The sequence below is a fragment of the Anser anser genome (genome assembly GCF_964211835.1).
Source record: "Anser anser genome assembly, chromosome: 19".
In the NCBI taxonomy this organism is placed as follows: domain Eukaryota; kingdom Metazoa; phylum Chordata; class Aves; order Anseriformes; family Anatidae; genus Anser; species Anser anser.
This window is the reverse complement of record NC_139740.1, coordinates 13,505,478-13,525,394: the sequence shown is the minus strand read 5'-3', so window position 1 is coordinate 13,525,394 and position 19,917 is coordinate 13,505,478. Positions and strand designations below refer to the sequence as shown.

General features: G+C 44.4%; 1 protein-coding gene across 5 annotated transcripts; it reads left to right on the top strand.

The window, feature by feature from the left end:
- Positions 1-591: 591 nt before the first annotated feature.
- Positions 592-19,217, top strand: LOC310883903 (uncharacterized protein). 5 transcript variants are annotated; one of them, XM_083804945.1, is made up of 6 exons: positions 592-1,023; positions 2,892-2,937; positions 6,542-6,751; positions 7,602-7,850; positions 11,312-11,352; positions 13,999-19,217. In XM_083804945.1, exons 1-6 carry the CDS (start codon positions 937-939, stop codon positions 14,110-14,112), a joined length of 747 nt encoding a protein of 248 aa, XP_083661071.1. In that variant the 5' UTR covers positions 592-936; the 3' UTR covers positions 14,113-19,217. The 5 variants fall into 5 exon arrangements, 4 of the variants coding, with proteins under 4 accessions (XP_083661071.1, XP_083661070.1, XP_083661069.1 ...); XR_014573924.1 differs by having other exon boundaries at positions 593-1,023; positions 11,312-12,183; positions 13,999-14,124; XM_083804944.1 differs by having other exon boundaries at positions 593-1,023; positions 7,602-7,837.
- The last annotated feature ends 700 nt before the right edge of the window (positions 19,218-19,917 follow it).

Here is a 19,917-nt window from a genome sequence, read left to right as displayed (position 1 = left end):
AGCCCTTGAAAACTCAGAGAAGGCTCTTTGGGGGAGATGCCCATCTCTCCAGTTCTCATTTTATCCTAGGAAGGACCCGAGTTCCCGTGCTGCTGGTAACAGATCGCTGCCTGGCTGTGCTGATGGAGCCCGCCGGGTGTGCTACAGCTCCCTGCATTGCTCCGTTAGAGTAAAATTTGTCCTAGTCTGTAGAGGGAAGGCTGAATTTTGTCGAGTTTAAGAGAATATATAACAAATTGGCCAATCAGTATGTGCAGGGTGGAACCAGAAATGCTTCTAAAAATTGTCTGAGCTCACGGAGCTCAGAGAGGAGATGCGCTGAGATGCAGCGCCAGGTAGGAAACGATCCTTGTGATCAGGATCATCCTCCTGTCTGACGTGTCACTCGAGAGAAGTCGCAACACAAAGTGGGGAAGCAATCATGACAATCAAAGGTGAGCATCGCTCAACATACCAACAACCAGTCCTAATCTGTCACGGTTGCTGCCACGAAAGCCACCCTGTTGCAGGTGCAGCCCCGTGTTTTCAGGATGACATTGCTCAACGTGCACAGAAGTGCTTTTGGTCACCAGCTGTCCCCAGGGCCGGCCTCATTCCTCATGGTGTCTGCAGCAACCTGGGCTGTCCTCGGCCTTGCCCCATCCCGGAAAGGCCTCGAGGAAGTCAAGTGCAAGGCGTTTGTTTGATAACCCCGGGTGTGTTTGCAAAGGGAGAGAATCCAACCCGTCAGACGCCATCACATTGCCAAGAGGAAAACTGTAGACTAAAAAAGAAATGTCAGTGAATATTTGACCAGGAGAGCACTTTGCACTGGGAAGTCCCCAGACATGCTGTGACATGAAGTCCTGACGATTTGGGCTCCAGTGGTTTTGCAACTGGGCTGCTGCTGTTTCCCTGTGGTGCTTTTAGAAGGTCCCAGTAAGGCGCTTTACCTTTATGCCCTGTTTTTTTCTGGGATTTATTTTTTTTAAGATAAACATGCCCATTCTTTGCTGTTGCTGTCTCTCGTCGACTCCAGAAGAGGTAAGAAAGCAGCTTCGGGGCATGACAAGATCTCCGGCTGCTCGTGCCTGAGCAGCAGAGCTGGGAGAAGGAGCGGCCGGTCGGGACGGAGGGAGGCGATCGCCCTCGGCGGGGGCCAGGCTGAGCCGAGTGCCCCTCGGCAGATGGAACGGAGGGGCAGCACCGAGCCCCCCGTGCCAACCCAGCGGCACCTCCAGCCCTGCTCCCCCCTGCTGTTGGGTCCCACCTGCAGCCCCCTCCAGATCCACCACCCCCGGCTTTCTGCGGACCTACAAAGATTTTGTAATGCGCCAGGCAGGGCCAGCTGGCCACTGCTCTTACACAGGGTGGCCTAATCCTGCTCTGTGGGTCCGCATGAGGATTAAGGAGGCAGTGACAGTGCCTTGATTAACAAGTTTGCTTTGGTACTCTTTTTCCATACTTAAAAAAGCAGATTTTGCCTTAATTTTTCAAGGGAGAGCATGTTCCGTCCTAAATAATTTTAACAGTGACATACTCGCCTGATGTATTAACACATAAAATATTCCTAAGACAAATTTTGCTGATTGTCCGCTGATTTTCCAATCAAGAGGTAGAGCTATTACTGCTATTTTTAAGTTGCCATCATGCTTGCCTGTTATTTCGCTGTCACAACCCAGCTTTTCAATCTGAATGTAGTTGCTATTATAGATTTCAAAATCACAATGAAAGGCTTTATTAATATTTTGAATTGTGTGTGTAAAGGCCTGAAGTCTTAGTTCTCAAGTGATTTTTTTTTTTTTTTTTCCTGCAAGATTTGCTCTGTAGTTCTCAGAATTACTGTTCAGTACCTGAGCTGAACTGGACTCAATGCCAAATAGGTAGGACTTAGTATCCTCAGCTTGTAATTAAAAAAAAAAAAAAAAAGGGGGGGGGGGAGAAAGGAAAAAGGAAAAAGAAAAAAGGAAAAAAAAAAAGGAAAAAAAAAGAACAAAAGAAAAAAAGAAAAAAAATGAAAAGAAAAAAAGAAATGGAGGCATTGGGAGGATAGAATGAGAGTTAATTTCTTTAACCTTTCTTTTTTTTTGCCTTTTAAAGACTTCCTGAACTGACTGGCAAATGCTTTTTCCAGCATTTCATCCCAGGACAGGCTGGGAAGCTGGAGGTAGGATTTGGTACAGGGAATTATGAAGTGTGCAATGTAGTGACGATAGGCAGGTAACAGCTTCTGGTGGTAATATCAGGGAATGTAACGGAGGCTAAAACCAGAAAAAGCCTTCTCTGCTTAACCAAAGATCGGTAAGAGAGGTTGGTGCCAGCAGAGCATCAAGCACCACCTGATAGATTACCTTTGATTGCTGCTCAGGGTTCAGGCATTGCCTGTTCTCCAGGGTAGCCAAGCATGAGGAAAGCATTTGGATGTTGGCTCAGAAGCAGATGGACGGGGAGCTGACAAGGTTTCTGCCGGTGGAGATGCAAAAGATGTAGGGAAACTTATACAGACTGCTGGGAGAGGTGAGAGAAACCAGCATTTTGCCCTGCTCAGAACTTTCCAGACCTGATTTTTAATGGGGATTTGGATGTAAAGTTTTCCCTTCTTTGGGCCACGTGGTTCGTGCATTTGCAGAACGCGAGGTCCGTCTGCTGAGTTATGACTGAAAGCGAGGTGGGAGGTGGTGGGGCCCAGCCTCATGGCAGCGGGAGGTAACCCCGGTCCCTGGGGACGCGTCCGACCCAGCCGAACCCTCCTGCTTCCTTGGTCTGCTCGAGAGCCCCTCACCCTTGGAGCGCGGTGTTTGCCTCTGGAGAATGTATCGTCTTCTGGGAAAATGTCACAGAAACTGTTGTGTGAAGTGAGCCAATTCCTCCTCCGTTGAAAACGACATCATAGCTTTCTTTCTCCTTCACAGCGGGAACCTCTTCCTGTAAATACAAGACAGCCCTGTCGAAACATTGGTAATAAGATTTTAACTATTTTCTTTGGAAGTTTCACCCCCTCGCCCCCTTCTTTGTGGATAGTGGTTAAAGTGATAATTAGTAAATTCTGGTACTCATCCAAAAATGCTCCAGTGCTGAAATTGTACACAGGCACACAAGAAACACGTGTACACAAATTGTCAGCACCCCACTTTCTGCCATCAGTAGAAACAAAAAATAATGGCACAGACCCCCTGCCAGCGACTGTAAACATGCAGTTATAAAAGAGTATGTTAAATGGTAATGACCTCACATTTAAACAGTGCTTTTCATCCAGAAGAAACCTAACTGCTTTGCAAACTGCCAAGCCTTTCTGAAAGTCACTGCAGGGCTGTAATGGGTGGTCACTATGGGACAATTTAGGACAGGAAGTGAAAAATACTAAAATTCAGTAGAAATGGAGGAAAATGCAGGGATCCCCCCAAATAGCTTGTTTACAAGAAATACAGATTAAAGAAAAAAAAGAAAGAAAGAAAGAAAGAAAGAAAGAAAGAAAGAAAGAAAGAAAGAAAGAAAGAAAGAAAGAAAGAAAGAAAGAAAGAAAGAAAGAAAAGAAAAGAGAGAGAAAGAAAGAGAGAAAGAGAGAAAGAAAGAAAGAAAAAGAAAGAAAGAAAGAAAGAATGAATGAATGAAAGAAAGAAAGAAAAAGAAAAGAGAGAGAGAAAGAGAGAAAGAGAGAAAGAGAAAGAAAAAGAAAGAATGAATGAAAGAAAGAAAGAAAAGAAAGAAAAAGAAAAGAAAGAGAGAAAGAGAGAGAGAAAGAGAAAGAGAGAGAGAAAGAGAGAAAGAGAGAAAGAAAAAGAAAGAAAGAAAGAAAGAAAGAAAGAAAGAAAGAAAGAAAGAAAGAAAGAAAGAAAGAAAGAAAGAAAGAAAGAAAGAAAGAAAGAAAGAAAGAAAGAAAGAAAGAAAAAGAAAGAAAGAAAGAAAAAGAATGTGCAATGGGTTATTTATATGACAGAAACTCCAGTGAAGATCAAAATAACATTGTGTGAGCAAAAAGCATATGACAAAATAGGACATTTTTTCCAGCCCAATGAGTTGGATGTGCTGACTTTACAATACTGCGTGTGAATGCAAAGTTTCATTTAGAGGAGTGTGCAAGGACAGTTTCCATTTGTGATGCTAACTTAGTCATAAATTCTCCAACACGAATCCAGCTCTGTGCCATTCACTCGTGTACAGAGTTCCCAAAGCTTCGAATAACTAAAGTGTTGGTGGGGTCACAGGAGGGGAAATAAAAGGAATCTTATTCAGCTGGCTGAAAGAAACCTGACAAAATTTGAATTCCTCAAAAAAAAAAAAAAAACACTTAAAAGCTAGTATTTTCGCAGTTTGTGGGAGCTGCGAATTGGGTGCCAGCAGTTTCCCTGTGTGGGCCAACACACCTTGTCTCACTGCATCCCTCGCGATGAGCCCCAACCTCCTGTCTCATGGGTGGGAAATGGGGCATCGCAGGAGGGGACGAGAGCCCAGGGAAGCCACTTACAGACTAAAACTGCGAGAGCTGAAATACCCTTCCAAGAAACACTGAGATGGTCTTTCTGAAAGCAACTGTTTAGGCTTCTAATGGAATAGTTTACCTCTAAGTAAAGACAAAAATTTTAATGTTTTCCAGGATATATATATATATTTTTTTTCAAATAGAAGTCTAATTTTCTCCAGAAAACTCAACATTTGAATATTTTAATTTTCTTAAAGACTCGTGTTTCTGTCAAAGACGAGTCCTAGCTTTTTAGTGGGAAGGAGGCCAAGAACTTGTACTGAAGAGAGTAAGCTATGGGATCAATAACAAGTTCTGACTTCACTCTGAACTTTTCCTTAAATTATTTGTACACAATACATTTCAGGGTAGTCCAATGAAGTATTTGTTTTTTCATTGACTCTACTTTAAATAAATTTTATGGAACTAAATGGAATTTGATAGAAGGCAATTTCTCCTTTTTCTTTATTTTTATACTGTTGCAAATGTGAAGGACCATCATGATCTTCTGTGGCACCACAGAGAACAAATTCATTTCTACTTATCATTAGGATCCATCACTTTATTGGGAAAAAAATAAAGTTCCCTCCCTGCTTCCCCCCCTTTTTTTTTGCTAATAGGAAACTTAGACACAGAAGAGCAAAAGAGAGAAGCAAAACAAAGCACACTCAGCATTAATTTGGCAACAGGGAAACTTACTAAAACAGATTTTATTGTTTAAAACCGAGACTTGAAGTTTTCCCTCTATAAAAAAACAAACCTCTCTGACATTTGCTGGAAATACTGCTAGCGAATGGATCATGTATTCCATTGCACAGGAGATGCAATTAGATTTCTGCAGGTTTGTAAAACAAACTATGTTCTAGGAGCGCTGTCATGGAACCACTGCTCTGATTTCCAGTTGGATAACCGAGCTTTTAATTAGGGCTCCAGTGGTGCAACCGCTTTGCAATTTCTAAAGCTACCTAAGGGATTTGAATGTCAAATTGTAATTACGATTATTGCGAACGGAGCATGCTCTAAGAGGCTTTGAAACTTTTGGCCTATATATTCACTTCGTATAACACGGAAGGATTTACATAGTAGAGAAAAACTTTAGTCTACTATAGGTATGAAAAATTACTGAACTAGATCCTGTGCTACTGTAAATCAGCATATTTTATCCAATTTCAATGGGATGCTGGGATGATTTTTAGCCCCATAAGAGCCACTGTCTTTTGTTTTCCTGGCAAAAGGGAGCCTTGTGGAGGCCACATGATCCACAGCTCCGTACCAAGGGTTTCTTTGCCTTCCCCCTGAAGCGTCTGGCATAGCGATATCACACTTGCTGTGTTGGAAAGCTTTTCAGCGTGATCTGGTCTCCGACCTGATAACAGATTATGTGTTTCTGCTCACTATGGGGAGTTCTTCGACTGTATGGCATTTCCAGAAACTTGCAGGGAATGAAATGAATGATTCAATAGTCAATTTACATTAAAAACAAAAAGTCACTGAAATTTGTATCCCACTTAATACAGGCTGTTTCAACCATTTCAGTGATCCCCCACTCTCCTGTCCCAAATAACTTTGCTAAGAAATTTCTGGGAATCTCTCTTTCCTCTTGTAAAGGTTTGATTTCAGCAAAGCAGCATTTGTGACTAGGGGAACAGGGGAGCATAAAAATCCCAAACAATGTATTTCATGGAAAATTCCCAGCTAGCTACACAGGTAGTGTGCCGGGCACTCAGGGGATCTGGCTTCACTTCCCTGCTCTGTTCAGTGCAAGACTTGGGGGTTTCGCTCAGGGTAAGAGTTTTCAAAAAACCCCATGTTCCAAGTTGGCTTTACCTTCTTCATCTTCATAAAGGTGAATGGTCACCTACCTCCTGTTACTTTCTCAGTCTGCCAAGAAATCCAGTTTTGGAATGACTGATGAGGGCAGCCAGTGGTAACTGAAGAACTCCCACAGGCAAATGAAGGGTCTGTAGCTGATCACGGCTCGCAAGTCAACTTCCCATGCTCATTTCAAACAAGTTTTCATGCTCCTTCACCCCTTCCCCTAGTCCCTGGTTGATTTATTCTACTGCTGTCTTTTAAATGCCTTTGGGTTTTTAATTTCCTCAGGGGTCTTCAGTAAGGAGGGGACCCTCACGTTGAAGCTGGTGAACGTATGTGCCGTTGACACCCGCTTCTCAGATATCGCTAAAACTTTCAACAAGCAGCACAACGATCACTCTGCCATGATGAGGGCTGCCCAAAAGCTGAAGGAGGTTTCTGGCTGTGCTCCCACTGCTACTCTTACAGCCTGCATAGACACGATTCAGCGGGAACATGGTAAGCAGACCAAGGGTAAGGATTAAGTGAGGCCAACTTTAAAATAATCAGAACCATTCAAGTTGGCTTCATTCTTATAGCGGCTGCTGTGTCACAGCACCTGTGTCTGGAGCCTGATCAGAGCCCGAATCACTGCTCCTTTGCATGCTGTACGACAGAGTGTAGATAGATTTTACATTTCATGGAGATCCTGGTCATTTTTACAGCTTGTTTCTACTTTATGGTACAATGTAAAGTTTACAAATGGGCTGACTGATTCTGACGACACATCATGAGATCTGGCTTTGTAGTGCTACTTCGTGTGGCATTAACGCCAGCCCAGCTATGTGACATCAGCCTTTGCCATACCACAGAACCAGCCCCGAAACACAGGGGACAGAAAAGCCACAAGTCGGTGGCCCTGATCAGAACAATGAGGTGTCTCACAGAAGATTAGGATGGATTTGCACTACGCTTTTCAGAAAAAATCACCCAATACCCTGTGCTTTTCACTACTTGAACAAACAGAAAAGATGGATCAAATTGAACCAGGTGGAAAGACTATTGATTTCACCAGAGGGAAGCCACAGTATCAGGGCTCATTTTGGCCCTGTGTGCTCAAGGAAGTTATGTGGAGTCTGTTGGCTTACTACTGGCAAATGCCTCTATTACATAATGCGTGCACGCAGAGCAGCCACAGTGATAAGGAAACTGGAAACAAGCTTATTTTATGGATGCCTTTCTCAGTCGGTCACGGGAGAGCTTATTGCTTCGTGCGCTTAGTTTTGCAGAAACAAAAGTGCTCAGACATCTCTTTGTTGGACTCCAACCACATGCAAGTCACAGGATAGACCTTGTTTTGTCTTTTCAGGTGCCTGCACTGTGCAGGTGCACGTGGAGGGCTATAGCTTTTTCCTCGTTGTAAAAGACAAGAAAGTGCCTGACAAACTGAAGCAGGCCCAGCAGCAGGTGGGGGAGCTGAGTCGTTCCACAAAGCGTGTCCTCGCGAGAAAAACGACACTCCAGGAAATGATCCGCTCGCTGCTCCAGAGCCAGGCTCAGCTGGAGGAGAGGATCAAAACTGCAAACCCTGAGTATCTGGACCAGGTACGGCTAGAAGGTAATCTGAGAGAGAACATCCAAAAAATCGGTCTGGCCAAGGAGCTCTCAGAGCAGTATGATGAAGCTGCCAGGAGCATTTTGAGGGAAATGGCTCAGCTAGCTGGCTCGAATCTGGAAGGGGCTCCTTAAGTAGGGGCCAAATAGATGTTTATAACCTGCCACACATACAGAGCAATAGCTTAGGGGATGCCTGGGTGGTCAGTTGGCTTGGGAGCGTCGTTAAAGAGCACTCAGCAAAAGGCTTATGGGTTGCTGTGTGCCTCAGGTCCATTTTATTCAATTATGGGCAGAAAGATGCATCTGGAAAAGGGATTTTATTTCTACCTGAAGCATTAACACAGGTGGACAGAAAGTGGCCTCTTCAGTGCACTAAGTCAGCCTTTCTGCACTAATGTAAGGAAAAATATTCAGTACCTGACCAAAATAAGAGCAATTTGCTTCGGAAATTTGTAACATTTCCATCCCTACATAATAAATGAGCGACTGTGGTGGAAAGGTATTTAGGGTGACCCACGAGGAATCTAAAAACATGGGGTCAAATCCTGCAGAGCACCCAGCTGGGGTCACGGCAGCCGGAGCGGGGGTGAAGGCAGCGCTCTGCCCCGTGCCGTGCGCTATTGCTGGCAGGAGCACTGTGCTCTGGGGCAAAGGCATTGGCACTGGTATACGGGTGCAGATGGAGGAGAGAAGCCTCAGAATAAGATTTCAGGGAAAAATGAAATAAACAGGAGACAAAGTCTGTCAGCTTTCCACCCAGCTCCCCCAGACTACCACTACCGGCAGCCTCAACAAATGGCAGAAAGAAGCCTTCCCTTTGGACACCCTGCAAAATGTGGGACGGTCGCTCTGAAATAAAGACCAGCCCGCTTAACCGTGTGCTGTGACGCAGCCTTTGAGGAGGGCTGGATAACCCCAGCACGCTCTGGATGCTCAGCACCGAAGCCTGGTTCGGAGCCGGGACTGTGCGAGTGGGGATGGTCGGCTGGTTTTGCAACGCCGGACCTGTTTGGCAGTCAGAAAGCTTATTGAATTCATCACATTTTTTAAGGGTGAGGGAAAGAATAGAAACCACGAGTGCAACCCTACCCAGCACCACAAATAACTACAAAGGGAGCCTGACCTCTGGGTTTTCAGGCTGTCTCTGCTCTGCCCAATATTAGTGTTTTAAGTCCCTGTTCTGTTTGCCTCTGCTTATCCCCAAAATACGTCAGAAACTCCCAAGAGACTTTTCTGGCCTTAAATGGCCTCCTGCTTCCTTCAGGCCTCCATCTGCTCCCGCACCCACAGGGCCCGTGGGCAGTGTTTTTTTGCTCTCTCCCAGCCTCTCCCTCTAACTACCCATTAGCCTCTCTCCTGCCAGAAATCCAAACTATTTAGACATTTTTAGGAGCGTCAGCCTGTCCATTTGCTAGGCATATGTTTTTCATGAACTTATCAAACTCAGCAAAGAAATTTGTAATTTTATTTGTATTTTTTTCTAATCTAAATGAAAACAAGTCCCTCTATAATCACATCAGGTAGAGCATTTGGTCTCCCCACCTCTGCTCAACACAAGGGTTTTTCTCCAGACATATACTTCTTTCTATTCATTTAATTTTTTAAGGAATTTGTGGAAAAGGTTCATTGCCACAGACATTTCCTGCCACTCACCTGATAAAATCTTGAAAATTACAGCAATGCTTCCAGTAGGCCCTGGGTCAATCACCTCTCAAACACATTGGCATTTTAGCTGCCGGGGGCTTCAAAAGTTCTCTCTACTCCCAACTTTTTGGAGCACCAACTTTTCTAAAGGCTGTTATCTCTTCCCTTTTTGTTGGAAAAGAGACCGAGATCTTGTATCACATGAAACACTGGGTTCCCTGTCCTCTGCACGGGACAGCAGTGGTCAGGGTATGGTCCTCCCCAGGACTGGGACCCATCCTCCTGGGACAGAGGTGGGTGGGCGACCACACGGAGAGTAAACTTTCCTACGTACAGCTTTTGATAACAGTGGAATATACCTAACACCACTTGGTCATGCATCCTGGCAACACCAATGTTGTTCCCACACATCTGAGGAGCCAACTGTGCTACAACTCCAGTGCAGCTTTCCTGGAGCTTGCAGTGTATTTAATGGAACATATGTAATCTATATTAGCCTTACACGTCCGGGAAATCTCATATAGACTTCTGCCGCTATTGTTACACTCAGACACACCACAAACCTCATAATGTCTGTGGTTGATCCAGTCCAGTGCACTCAGACGTGGACGTTTCCAAATAGCCTTTAGGCATTTTGGAATGCACGGCATTCCTCTCCTGCCATTTCCCACGTGGGAGAACTCACTCACCTGATGGAGGCTGTGACCCTAAAACATCTAAGCCAGGCTCACAGCTACCCTGAGACCAAGCTGCTGATCAGGCCTGCCGAGGAGTTACTCCAGCTATTGTAAATATTAAAATAGAACTTGTCTTTATCCCTTTGGTTTACTAAAGAAAAAAATCTGTTTTGTAAGAATTAAATGTTTTGTGAACAAAAGGATTAAAGAATGGATTTAATGTATTTTTTGATAAATATCTTGTTTATCAAATACAGTAATACATTTTTGAGTTTGGAGACCTGTTCAGAATTGAGACAAATTTTACATTCCTAAAGCCACTAGGAAATACAGCTGTTTGCAGGTTTGGGAGCTTTTCATCTGAGCAGCTCTACTGGAATCAAATTAGTGTGGTTGCCTTTGTAAATAAATATTTCTTAATCAGAGTAAAGGCTGCAAATATCTGGCTGATGATAGAATTGGAGTCTATTTTCTTTCTTTAAGTCCATGAAGTGTAGAAGCAAGAAGATTTATTTGGCAGCAAAATACCATCCTGGAATTTGGAAATTTGGATTCTTTGCCTCATTTTTTTCATTCTGTGCACTACAGATAGCACTTCTCCCTGATTCGCATCTGTAAAATGGAAGTGTTTCATGGTAGTCTTGTGAAGAAAAATATACTAAAAGCTCAAGAGGTCCTCAGGTACTATTGCAATGCAGGGATGAGTGTCCTGTAAACCTCAGGTGGCCAGACGGAAGAAGCCCTGGTGACAGCAGAGCCTCAGGAAGCTCCTTCAGTTCAAATAAACACCCCAAACCAGTTGCTTAGACACTCTATTGAAAACCTGCAAAACAAGGGTGGAAACCTCGTGAGCTGTCTGTTCAGGTTAGAAATCGGAAATTCTGTATCACAGTGTTACGGCTTCTCTCCTCATGACCATGACTAAGGAGTGCAAAGTCTGCATCAGAAAAAAAAAATAAAAATAAATAAATAGAGAAAGTGAATCTGGGCAACCTCACCAAGAAAAGGTTTCCAGAATTTTTGAGAAGGTGTTTGGGGGTGGACTTTGGCATAAATCTTGGAGCCTGAAGCATGCCAGAAAGCCTCCATACTGAAAACCTGCACTGTTTTTTCCTTATCACATTTGTGTTTTCTTTTTAAGCACTCCAGGATCGTGTTGCTGACCTGTGTCTGGAGCAGAAGGTGGGACCTCCATTGCTGCTTAGTCTTTCTAGGAAAAAGGGCACTGTAGGAAAACATTTGGATCCTTAATTGGCCTCATTAAAGAAGCTGGCCATCTGGACCCCACTCATTCTAATTAGTCATCAATAGGGCGGTGATTTGGTCATAAAAAAAAAAAAAAAAAAGAAAAAAAAGAAAAAAACCACCACCTCCACTTTCCTCGTCCTGCCTTTACGCAGAGCTATTACACATGACTCCCTGCTCGCAGCCTGGAGCGGGTGGATGTGTTCTCACTCAGCAGCCATCCACCCCGGCGTTCGCGGGCCAGCAGCTTGTTTCTTGGCACGGCCACTAAACCTGAGCCTGTAAACTGCGGCAGTCTGGAAAGGACAGAGCTAAATATGGCAAAGAAACCAAGAGCATGTGATTACCCCACCCTTCACTTGTAACTCCGTCTGGTATCCGCACTTCCAAATGTCATTACTGTGCAGAAATCCCTGGATAACACACAGGGAAGGGTTCCAGGCATTGCCAAAGCACCTTTAAAATTCCGGGGTTATTAACAGGCACCCACGTACTTCCAAGCAATTTTCCTTTGGTCAGTATTACTTGGTCCTCACACAAGAAGGGCAGTTCAGGAGAAGGGGAGGTAGATGGGCTGAATGACTCCTGCTGCTGCTTTTATGATTTCCAGCTTCTCGTGCTCCATATACTCCCTTTGACTCACCCAGTTCCTATCCAGGTAGAATCGCCAGGACACTTCTCTGAGATGGAGCCTCCCCATTTCAGCCCATCCTGAAACAGGACAAGCCAAAACAGTTACGGAAACCACAAAAAGGTGTCTCAGTAAGCGTAAGTGCTCAGGGAGCTTTAAGCAGAGCATGGTTTGCAGTAATAGATGGGCAAAACTGGAGAAAAATTGCAAAGATGGGTTCATTCAGCACCGATGGTATATCAGTGGATGAATCACCTGTGGGTGGTCTTAAAAGCAGAGGAACTTCTAAGGTCATCTTCACATTCCCAAACCTACCACCTCCTTGTTTTGTGCCTCTCTAAATACCCCACCTCCCTTCTCCCATCTCATATGGAGCTCCTTTTTCCTGTTTTTGGGAAGTATTGAAAAAAACGTGCATTCAGGGAATGGGCCTGAAAATATTGATGCCGTATATGCACAGTCCAGTAGGTAGGTGAAAAGTAGCAGCCAGTTAAGGGGAGAACTAAATGCCATCATTTTGTACAGCTGCTATAACCTGGCTGGGTCTAGAATAGCTTTCTCAAATGAGTGGCAGATCCAAAGCCGTAGCTGAGCTACATGAAAAGGTGGAGGGAGGCTGTTGAATCAAGAGAAAGCTGGTTTGGCCACCCCATATGTTTTACAGTTAATCTTTTATCTAGGCTGAGGAAAAATCCCCCTTGAAACTAGTCTTTAGTTGGCCAACAAAGGCCCTGGGTTGCTAAACACCTTATTAATAATATTCTTCTGTAGGAGGGGGATGTAGTTCTTTATAAAGATTTATTAGTCATTATTATTTTCACAGAAGCTTTAAAGTACAGTAAAAGACCTATAAAGACAAGCAACCAAAGGAACTCATCTATTTCACACTGATGTGCACCAAAAGAAAAAAAAAGTTTTTTTTTTTTTTCCTTAAATAATAATAAAACAAAGAGCTTTCAGGAGCAGCAACAGCAGAAGGCTAATGTAAAGTGATATATTTGAGACCCAAGAGGATGGTGTAACTTACTCTTGCCTCTGCGGCCTGTTTATTGTGTTTGTCTGGTTGCCCTGGGAACCAGCTCACGCCGTTTCACTTATTTTATAATGTTCCTGTAAATGTTAGGTAGGGCCGGGATTTATTATACACTGTCAACACCTAAAATGGAACGCGCCGCTTAGTGTCGGTTATTTGGCAAGATGCCTTTCCAGGCTCCCTTAAAAAAAAAAAAAAGTCTTTCTTGCACAGATATATGTGTGAGTGTGCATGTCTGCTTGTGGTACGGGCATCTGCATCCAAATAAATAAAAATAATCCCTGTATGCCTTCCAGAAGCCTCTGCCCAGGGAGGACCGATGCTGGGTGGTAGGAGGGCTGGGCTAAGGGAACGTCTGGGCGAGGAGCAGCCACGGACCTGCAGTTGGGTGGGATCTATGACTCACATTATTTGCGTGAGGTGAATATTTAGGGGCTGGGGAAGGCGTGTTTACCAGGAGTGTTTATTATCCCTAAAGAAGCAGCGCAATCCCGTTGCTGCTGTCCCCAAAGACCTCTGTTAATTCGGAGCGATGAATCATCAGAATTATTAGGGCTGGAGCAAGCTGCTTTCCTTTTCTTCCTTCTCCTCCACCAGTCCCTCAGCATGACGGAGCAGATTTGATTGCAGACTAGTGGGTGTGAGGCTTATTTTTTAATTTGCTTTTTTTTTTTTTTTTTCCCTTGGGTGGTACCTCTCAGACTAACACATGGTGTTTAACCAAGGAGACTATTAACCTCTTAAATGCTCGGGAACGAATGCAGCAGGCATCCCAAAGCCCTGAAATGTGTCTCTTGTGTCTCTAAATCTCCCCATCCTCTCCTTGCTCCTGCTCCCGGCTGCAGCCCTGTCTCAGCCTCTCCTTCCCACATCCCAAACATGGGGTCTCCTCTCTCACTTTTCTCTTTCCTTCACGCAGGAGCACGCGTCCTTGCATGTTTCGAGGGGCCGCTGCCATCATCCCGCCGGTCGCCCTTTGCGGTGCCAAGTGCCACATCTGCACCGGCTCCTCCTCTCCCTTTCTCCCAAATGAGATGGATTCGTGCAGTGATTCGGTATGACTGCAAGTGCCTTGCTTGCCAAAAAAACGCTCACTCCAGCCACTGGTAGTCAGCTCCGCTCCCCGTGTGGTTTGCCTTCAGACTTCCAAGGGGATTCGGATTCAGTGGTGAGCGGTGACTGCTCTGGCTAAAATCATGGGCCAGGTGAGGAGCTGAGGTGGGTCCATCACCGAGTAAAAGCCAAGAAAAGTGGCTTTGTTCCTCCTCGTGCTTGGGGCTGCTTCTGCCTCCCGCTGACCCGAAATGTTCCCTCCTTGGCATGAAGCCTTCCACCACTGAACAGCTCCAAGGCCAAGGAAGCCGGCCAGCACCCAGAGCATTAAACACGATGGGATTAGGCAGTGCCCTGAGACTGAAGGTACAGAAGATGGAGGATCTCCAAAACATTTAGGAATGCTAATGGAAAAAAGCAGAGCCCGGGACAGGATGGCTGGGGACAGCAGATGGTGTTTAAGGAAGAAAGTCGGATGAGGAAGGTTGGGCTTGATGGTCCAAGGTTGCATAGCGTGAATTTTTCATTCAATTGGAAGGAGTTAAGGATGTCGAATTTATTTAGGAAATATTAAAGGTTAGGATTCCTATTTCCTATGTGATGCTGAGTAATTTAAATCTTAATTCCCACTTAATCTGCCTGTGAGGCGAAACTAGAACAAAACATAATTAATTCATATTTGGATCGTGACCTGAGATCCTTGACTATAAACTTAATGACTGTGGTCGCAGTATGGTTTGTATGTGATTTTTGTGAACATAAGCTAATAAAACCGGACTTCATTGGTTTGTTTCAGGCAAGAAGATGGATAGATAAAAGAAAAATGAGAAGAGAGAAAAAGCTTTCTCATAGATATTTTGGAAGGAAGCAGATGTTGTGCATAGAGGTCTGTTTCTTCCTAAAATTTCTGTGCATGCAAATCAGCTCTTGGAATAATTATCAACAGCGACTCCTTCAAAGGCATTTACCTGAGCCACGTGCGATACAAATCTCCATGCACACATACCCTTGCCTATCTCAATTTCAGGGAATTATTCCATATACAATTAGTGGTGGTTTTAATTTTTTAAATAAAAATGCCACAGTTAAAGAAAAATTAAAATGACAAAAGGCATTTTTAATGACCCTAAGGTGGAATGTATATGACAGTGACAAGAGTAACTTAGTGAAATCACAGCTGCTCCTTTTAATTGCCTCCTAATTTGATCTCTGGTGCTGGTAATTGGAACAATTTGCCTGCAGAACCCTGTGAGGTCTCAGATGTTAATTGATTTTGTCTTGCTTAATCAGCCCCACAAGAAACAGAGCCTATTTCACTGAAGGTTTTAAGCTTAGCCGTGTGATTTTGTGATATACCGGGCAGAAAATGTACCCACCCACACAAATCATCCATTGACCGAACTTAGATCATGGGGCTGAGCCAGTTCCCTGTAATGGAAGCCGAAGCACCTCTTTTTGGTATTTTGATCCTGAAAAATACCTCAGATGAGACTGCACAGCATTAGTATATGTATCAAATATAAAAAGGTGATACCTGAAGTTTATTCCAACTCAGCCAGTCCGAAAAAATGTAGTGTTTGCAAGCATTTTTCTTTCTTGTACTTGGAGGCCAGATAAATTTTAATGGAAAAAATCTTTTCCCTACATGTGTAACAAAAGAGAATATATCATATAATGGGCTATTTAATTTTCTTTTCAAAAACAATTCAGGTTCTCAGTGTTGTGATTTAAGGAGGCTCTGTTATTCTATTTCAGGATAATTTATTATATTGTTATCTTGTACAGAAAAATAATGGAAGAGGTCTCACAGAATGCTGATGTGCTTCATAAGGTCACTGTCTGGGAACAGAAACCGTCTTCAGATAGCACATTACCAAATGCTTGAAGTATTATTTCTGAACTGTGTGAGAGTAGGTGAGGCTCAGAAGCCACTTTCACTGCATTGTTAAACCTTTGTTTTGCCACTTCCCTCATGCAAACCAGGTGTAGCTGCTGGCTTAGCATCATGATAAAATTTCCTCTGCTATACCCATCAGGTTCACCCAGGCTTTGGTACAGGATAAGCATTGTAGCTTCTAGAGAATTATCCCTTCCTCCCCTCTCTGCCTTCCCAAAGACGCCTGGCAGAGTCAAGCCATGGCTGATGTAGCCTTGCCTTCCTTCTCCAGCACTCGGAAGCGATCAGAGGCACGGGGAAACACAGCAAACCTCAGTGAGCATCAGCAGCAGAGGGGGAATGTCCACGCCTGTGTGCATCCAGCTGTGTCTTGATTGGTGGCAGAGCTGTTTTATGTTCATTTAGATCTCCGCCAAATCCAAACCTTTAAAGCTGCTGTGGTCCAAGCAATCCCGTACTAAAAGTTATTTTGATGTTCTAAACTCCCCCATTGTCTCTCTCTATTTTTTTGTTTTTGCAGTCTACCCTGTTTACTAAAGCCCTTATCATTTTGCTATTCCTATACGTTGAGTAATATTTCCAAGGTGTTTTCCTTGATGAGAGCAGCTAGATCAGTAGTGTATCTTTTCCACGAACACAGTTCGTGGGTCATTCCCCACTGATGCCTGTGCTGGACTTCAAGCCAACGAGGACAACCACCCCCTTAACTAAAGCAGAGGCGTGTTTGCTGCATCAAGCCCGACTGCCGTCACCACACGTTCCTTCAGCATTGTAAATTTCCATTTGCCATTACCCACATTTCTTAAAAGGAAGTAGATTGTAACTCTCTAAAGATTTATAGTTTCTTTCTAAAATATCTATCATTTTAAACGCAGCGCTGCTGCTGACATTCTCTGAACTGCCATAGATAGACTGGTAAAGTACTTAAAAAAAAAAAGACATTACAATATATCCAGATATGTTTCAAGAACTTTTGTCGGGTATGGACTCACTTGGAGACATATTTCATAAAAACTGCTATTTACATTTCAGCTATATACTTTCTCTCTTTATGTCGTTTTCCATTGCTCTGAATTGCCAAGGCTTTCGCATAAATAGAAATTTTCCCTTTCGGCTCCCCCCGCCGGAGCCGTGCGGCGGAGCCCGCGGGGCCGCGCGTGACATCACCGCTTGTCCTCAGAAACACCGCCCGGCAGCGTCACAGGATTGACCTCAGGTGTTGGGTTTTTGGGCATAACCATTATTGAAAAGACAGCGGTCGAGATTTACTGGCTGGTAAGAGTTGATGATGATCAGAGATTAAGGGTGGGACTTTCAAAACAGTACGAGCCTTGAGCGCAGTCGAATTTGTACTCCATTACCCAGGAGCTTTTCAAAGCTCCACCCTAAATCTGTATGAAATTATTCTAGCGGCAAGGAAAGTATATTTACCTAATGTCAAATATTAAACATTACTGCCCATTAAAATATAGGCCTTCATTATATTTGGCCCGGTGCAGATGTGCAGCAGAGAAGGAGCAATTATCTTTCCCCACGCTGTGTACCTGGGCAGAGGAGCTGTCACTAATTCCTGGTGTCTGCCTGCGGATAACGAGCGTCTGCCTCTCGCGGCCCGTGGGGAAGTGAGCTACAGCTGCAGGCCGTAATTGCTTCTGAGAACTGGGCCCTTCATAATGCGAGTAAGCCAAATTGACCATGCAAAAAAACCGATGCATCCAAGCTTGTGGGCACTTTGGAAAGTCGGGGCCAAAATAACTCCCTCCCTGTCACGCAGCGCGCTGCTGGCAGCCGTGGGGCTGGAACACAGACCTCTTTATTCCCAGCCCCTCACGCCGGCTTCGAGCTCATCCCTCGCTCACGTAACCTGGCCCGTGTCACCGGGGCTGCACCTCTTCCTTTTGTCACAGTTCTGCAAACTGCTCGGGCTTGCTCAGTGAAAGGCAAAACCAAGAGGAGCCGCTCAGGCTGCGAGCGCTTGGAGGAGCCCGCAGTGCCCTGGTGACACCAAGGAGCCCTCTCCATGTGCGATGGGAGTGTGGGAACCTGGCACGGCTCCACTGGCCAGGGACATCAGAGGCGAGGTGACGGATCCGGCCTCTGGATGGCAAGTGAGCCACCTTGGCTTGGATTTAGCTGACGGAGCAGGTCTGGGAGAGCGAGGAGGGGAACCTGGCAAGCCCGGCCCTGGGCCTGCTGCGCCGAGGGTCACCACGCATTGTGCACACCGAGTCCTCGTGCAGCGAGACATGAAAAGCCCATGCTGGCACGACTTCTTATTAAGCTTGCTCAGTGACACAGAAACGCTTTTCTCTTAAACTCGCTGAAAAGCTGCGGTGAATTTAGCTGAAAGTGCAAATTACTCTTGTAACAATGAGGGATGTTCTTATTTTTCCCTGCTTAGATTTTCCTCCCATCTCTTTCCTGCTGACTCCTCTCTGCTTCCATAGTGAGGTTTTTTCATAATAAAGCCAACCTTAGAGAGGGAAATAGAGAGTCCCTGGATGTCTATAATGTACAAGCTCTCAATCCTGCTGCCCACAAGTTTGCAAAGTAGCAGAAAATCAGTCAGTTTGGGGGTACAGCAGGAACCGAAGCTCCCAAAATAAAGCTGCAGAAGGATAAGCTTGCTACCCTGTTGGATGAAATCACAAAGACAGCAAAAGAACTGGGGACATGTAAATTGTGAAAACACATTAGTCCTACACCTTCCACCTCAATTTTCTGCCTTTTTCTTGTTAAAGTAATTTAAAGTCCATGTGGTTGTATAACTGTGTTCTTAAAAAAAGTGATGAATGACGGTGTTTGAAGAAGCTGTTGGCTGTTTCGCCCACATGCCACTGTTGGAAGCAAGAAAATATTAGCACAAAGCGAAAACGCAATGGGCTGTACAAAGTGCAGAGGAGTACCAGGCTTTTACCTGGCAAATCCTTGCAAAAACTCTCCTGCCCATAAATATTGGTTTCAGCTCACTGTACAGACGAATGCCTTGCTCCATGCTCATGAAGACAAAACCTCCAGTGAAGCTAGCTGACCAACACTGAAATCGGTCGCACTGAGCCTGAATAAGGACGATTAACATGTAACTGAGGCCTTCGCTGAAAGAAATTATAGGACATAGCTACACAAGAATAAGGACCCTATTAATGTCAATGGCTTTTAAATTTTGCTGTCCTTAGTGAATAAACCCAACCCCCTGCCAAAAAGCGTCCTAGTCAGCACCAGTTGAGTTTTTTATAGGGGATATTTCCTAGGAATGGAAAAGCAACCCTTATATCATTATGATATATATATATATATATTCCTCATATATAACTATGAGGAATAATTGAGCAAGAGCTCTTTCCCCTGAAGCTGAGGAGCCGTGCTGGAGGGATTGCTGCTTGGGACTCTCTTTTGCATCTCATTCCCCACCAGACTGCAGCGCTCCGAGCAGGACAGCGCTAGTATCGGGCTAACACACAGCTCCTTGTTCCTGACATATAGGAAAAAGAAACACAGTGAGTAATCATCAGATAGAGAAGATAAAGTGTTATTTTCTAAACCAGAAATAGGCATTCAGCACTGAATGGAGGCATGATCCATTCTGTTGTTTCTTTTGGAAATGGACCCTTGTAATAAAGTGAATGCGTCCCTTCTTGCTGTCAGGGGCTCCCAGCAGACAGGTTGTAATAAAATATAAAATTGAGTTTTTACCCCATAAGTACAATTATTTGTCTCCCCCTGCTGCTTTCCCAGCTCACTGGTGATATTATTTAAGATTACTTTTGAGATCTTCCTGCTGTTTGGCTGGATTAAGTTAAGAAATATTCTTTAGAGGAGCAAAGCAGAAATCAGGGAGCGTTTCTAACTGTGGAAGACCCTGAAAGACTTGCTGCCTACATCCCACTT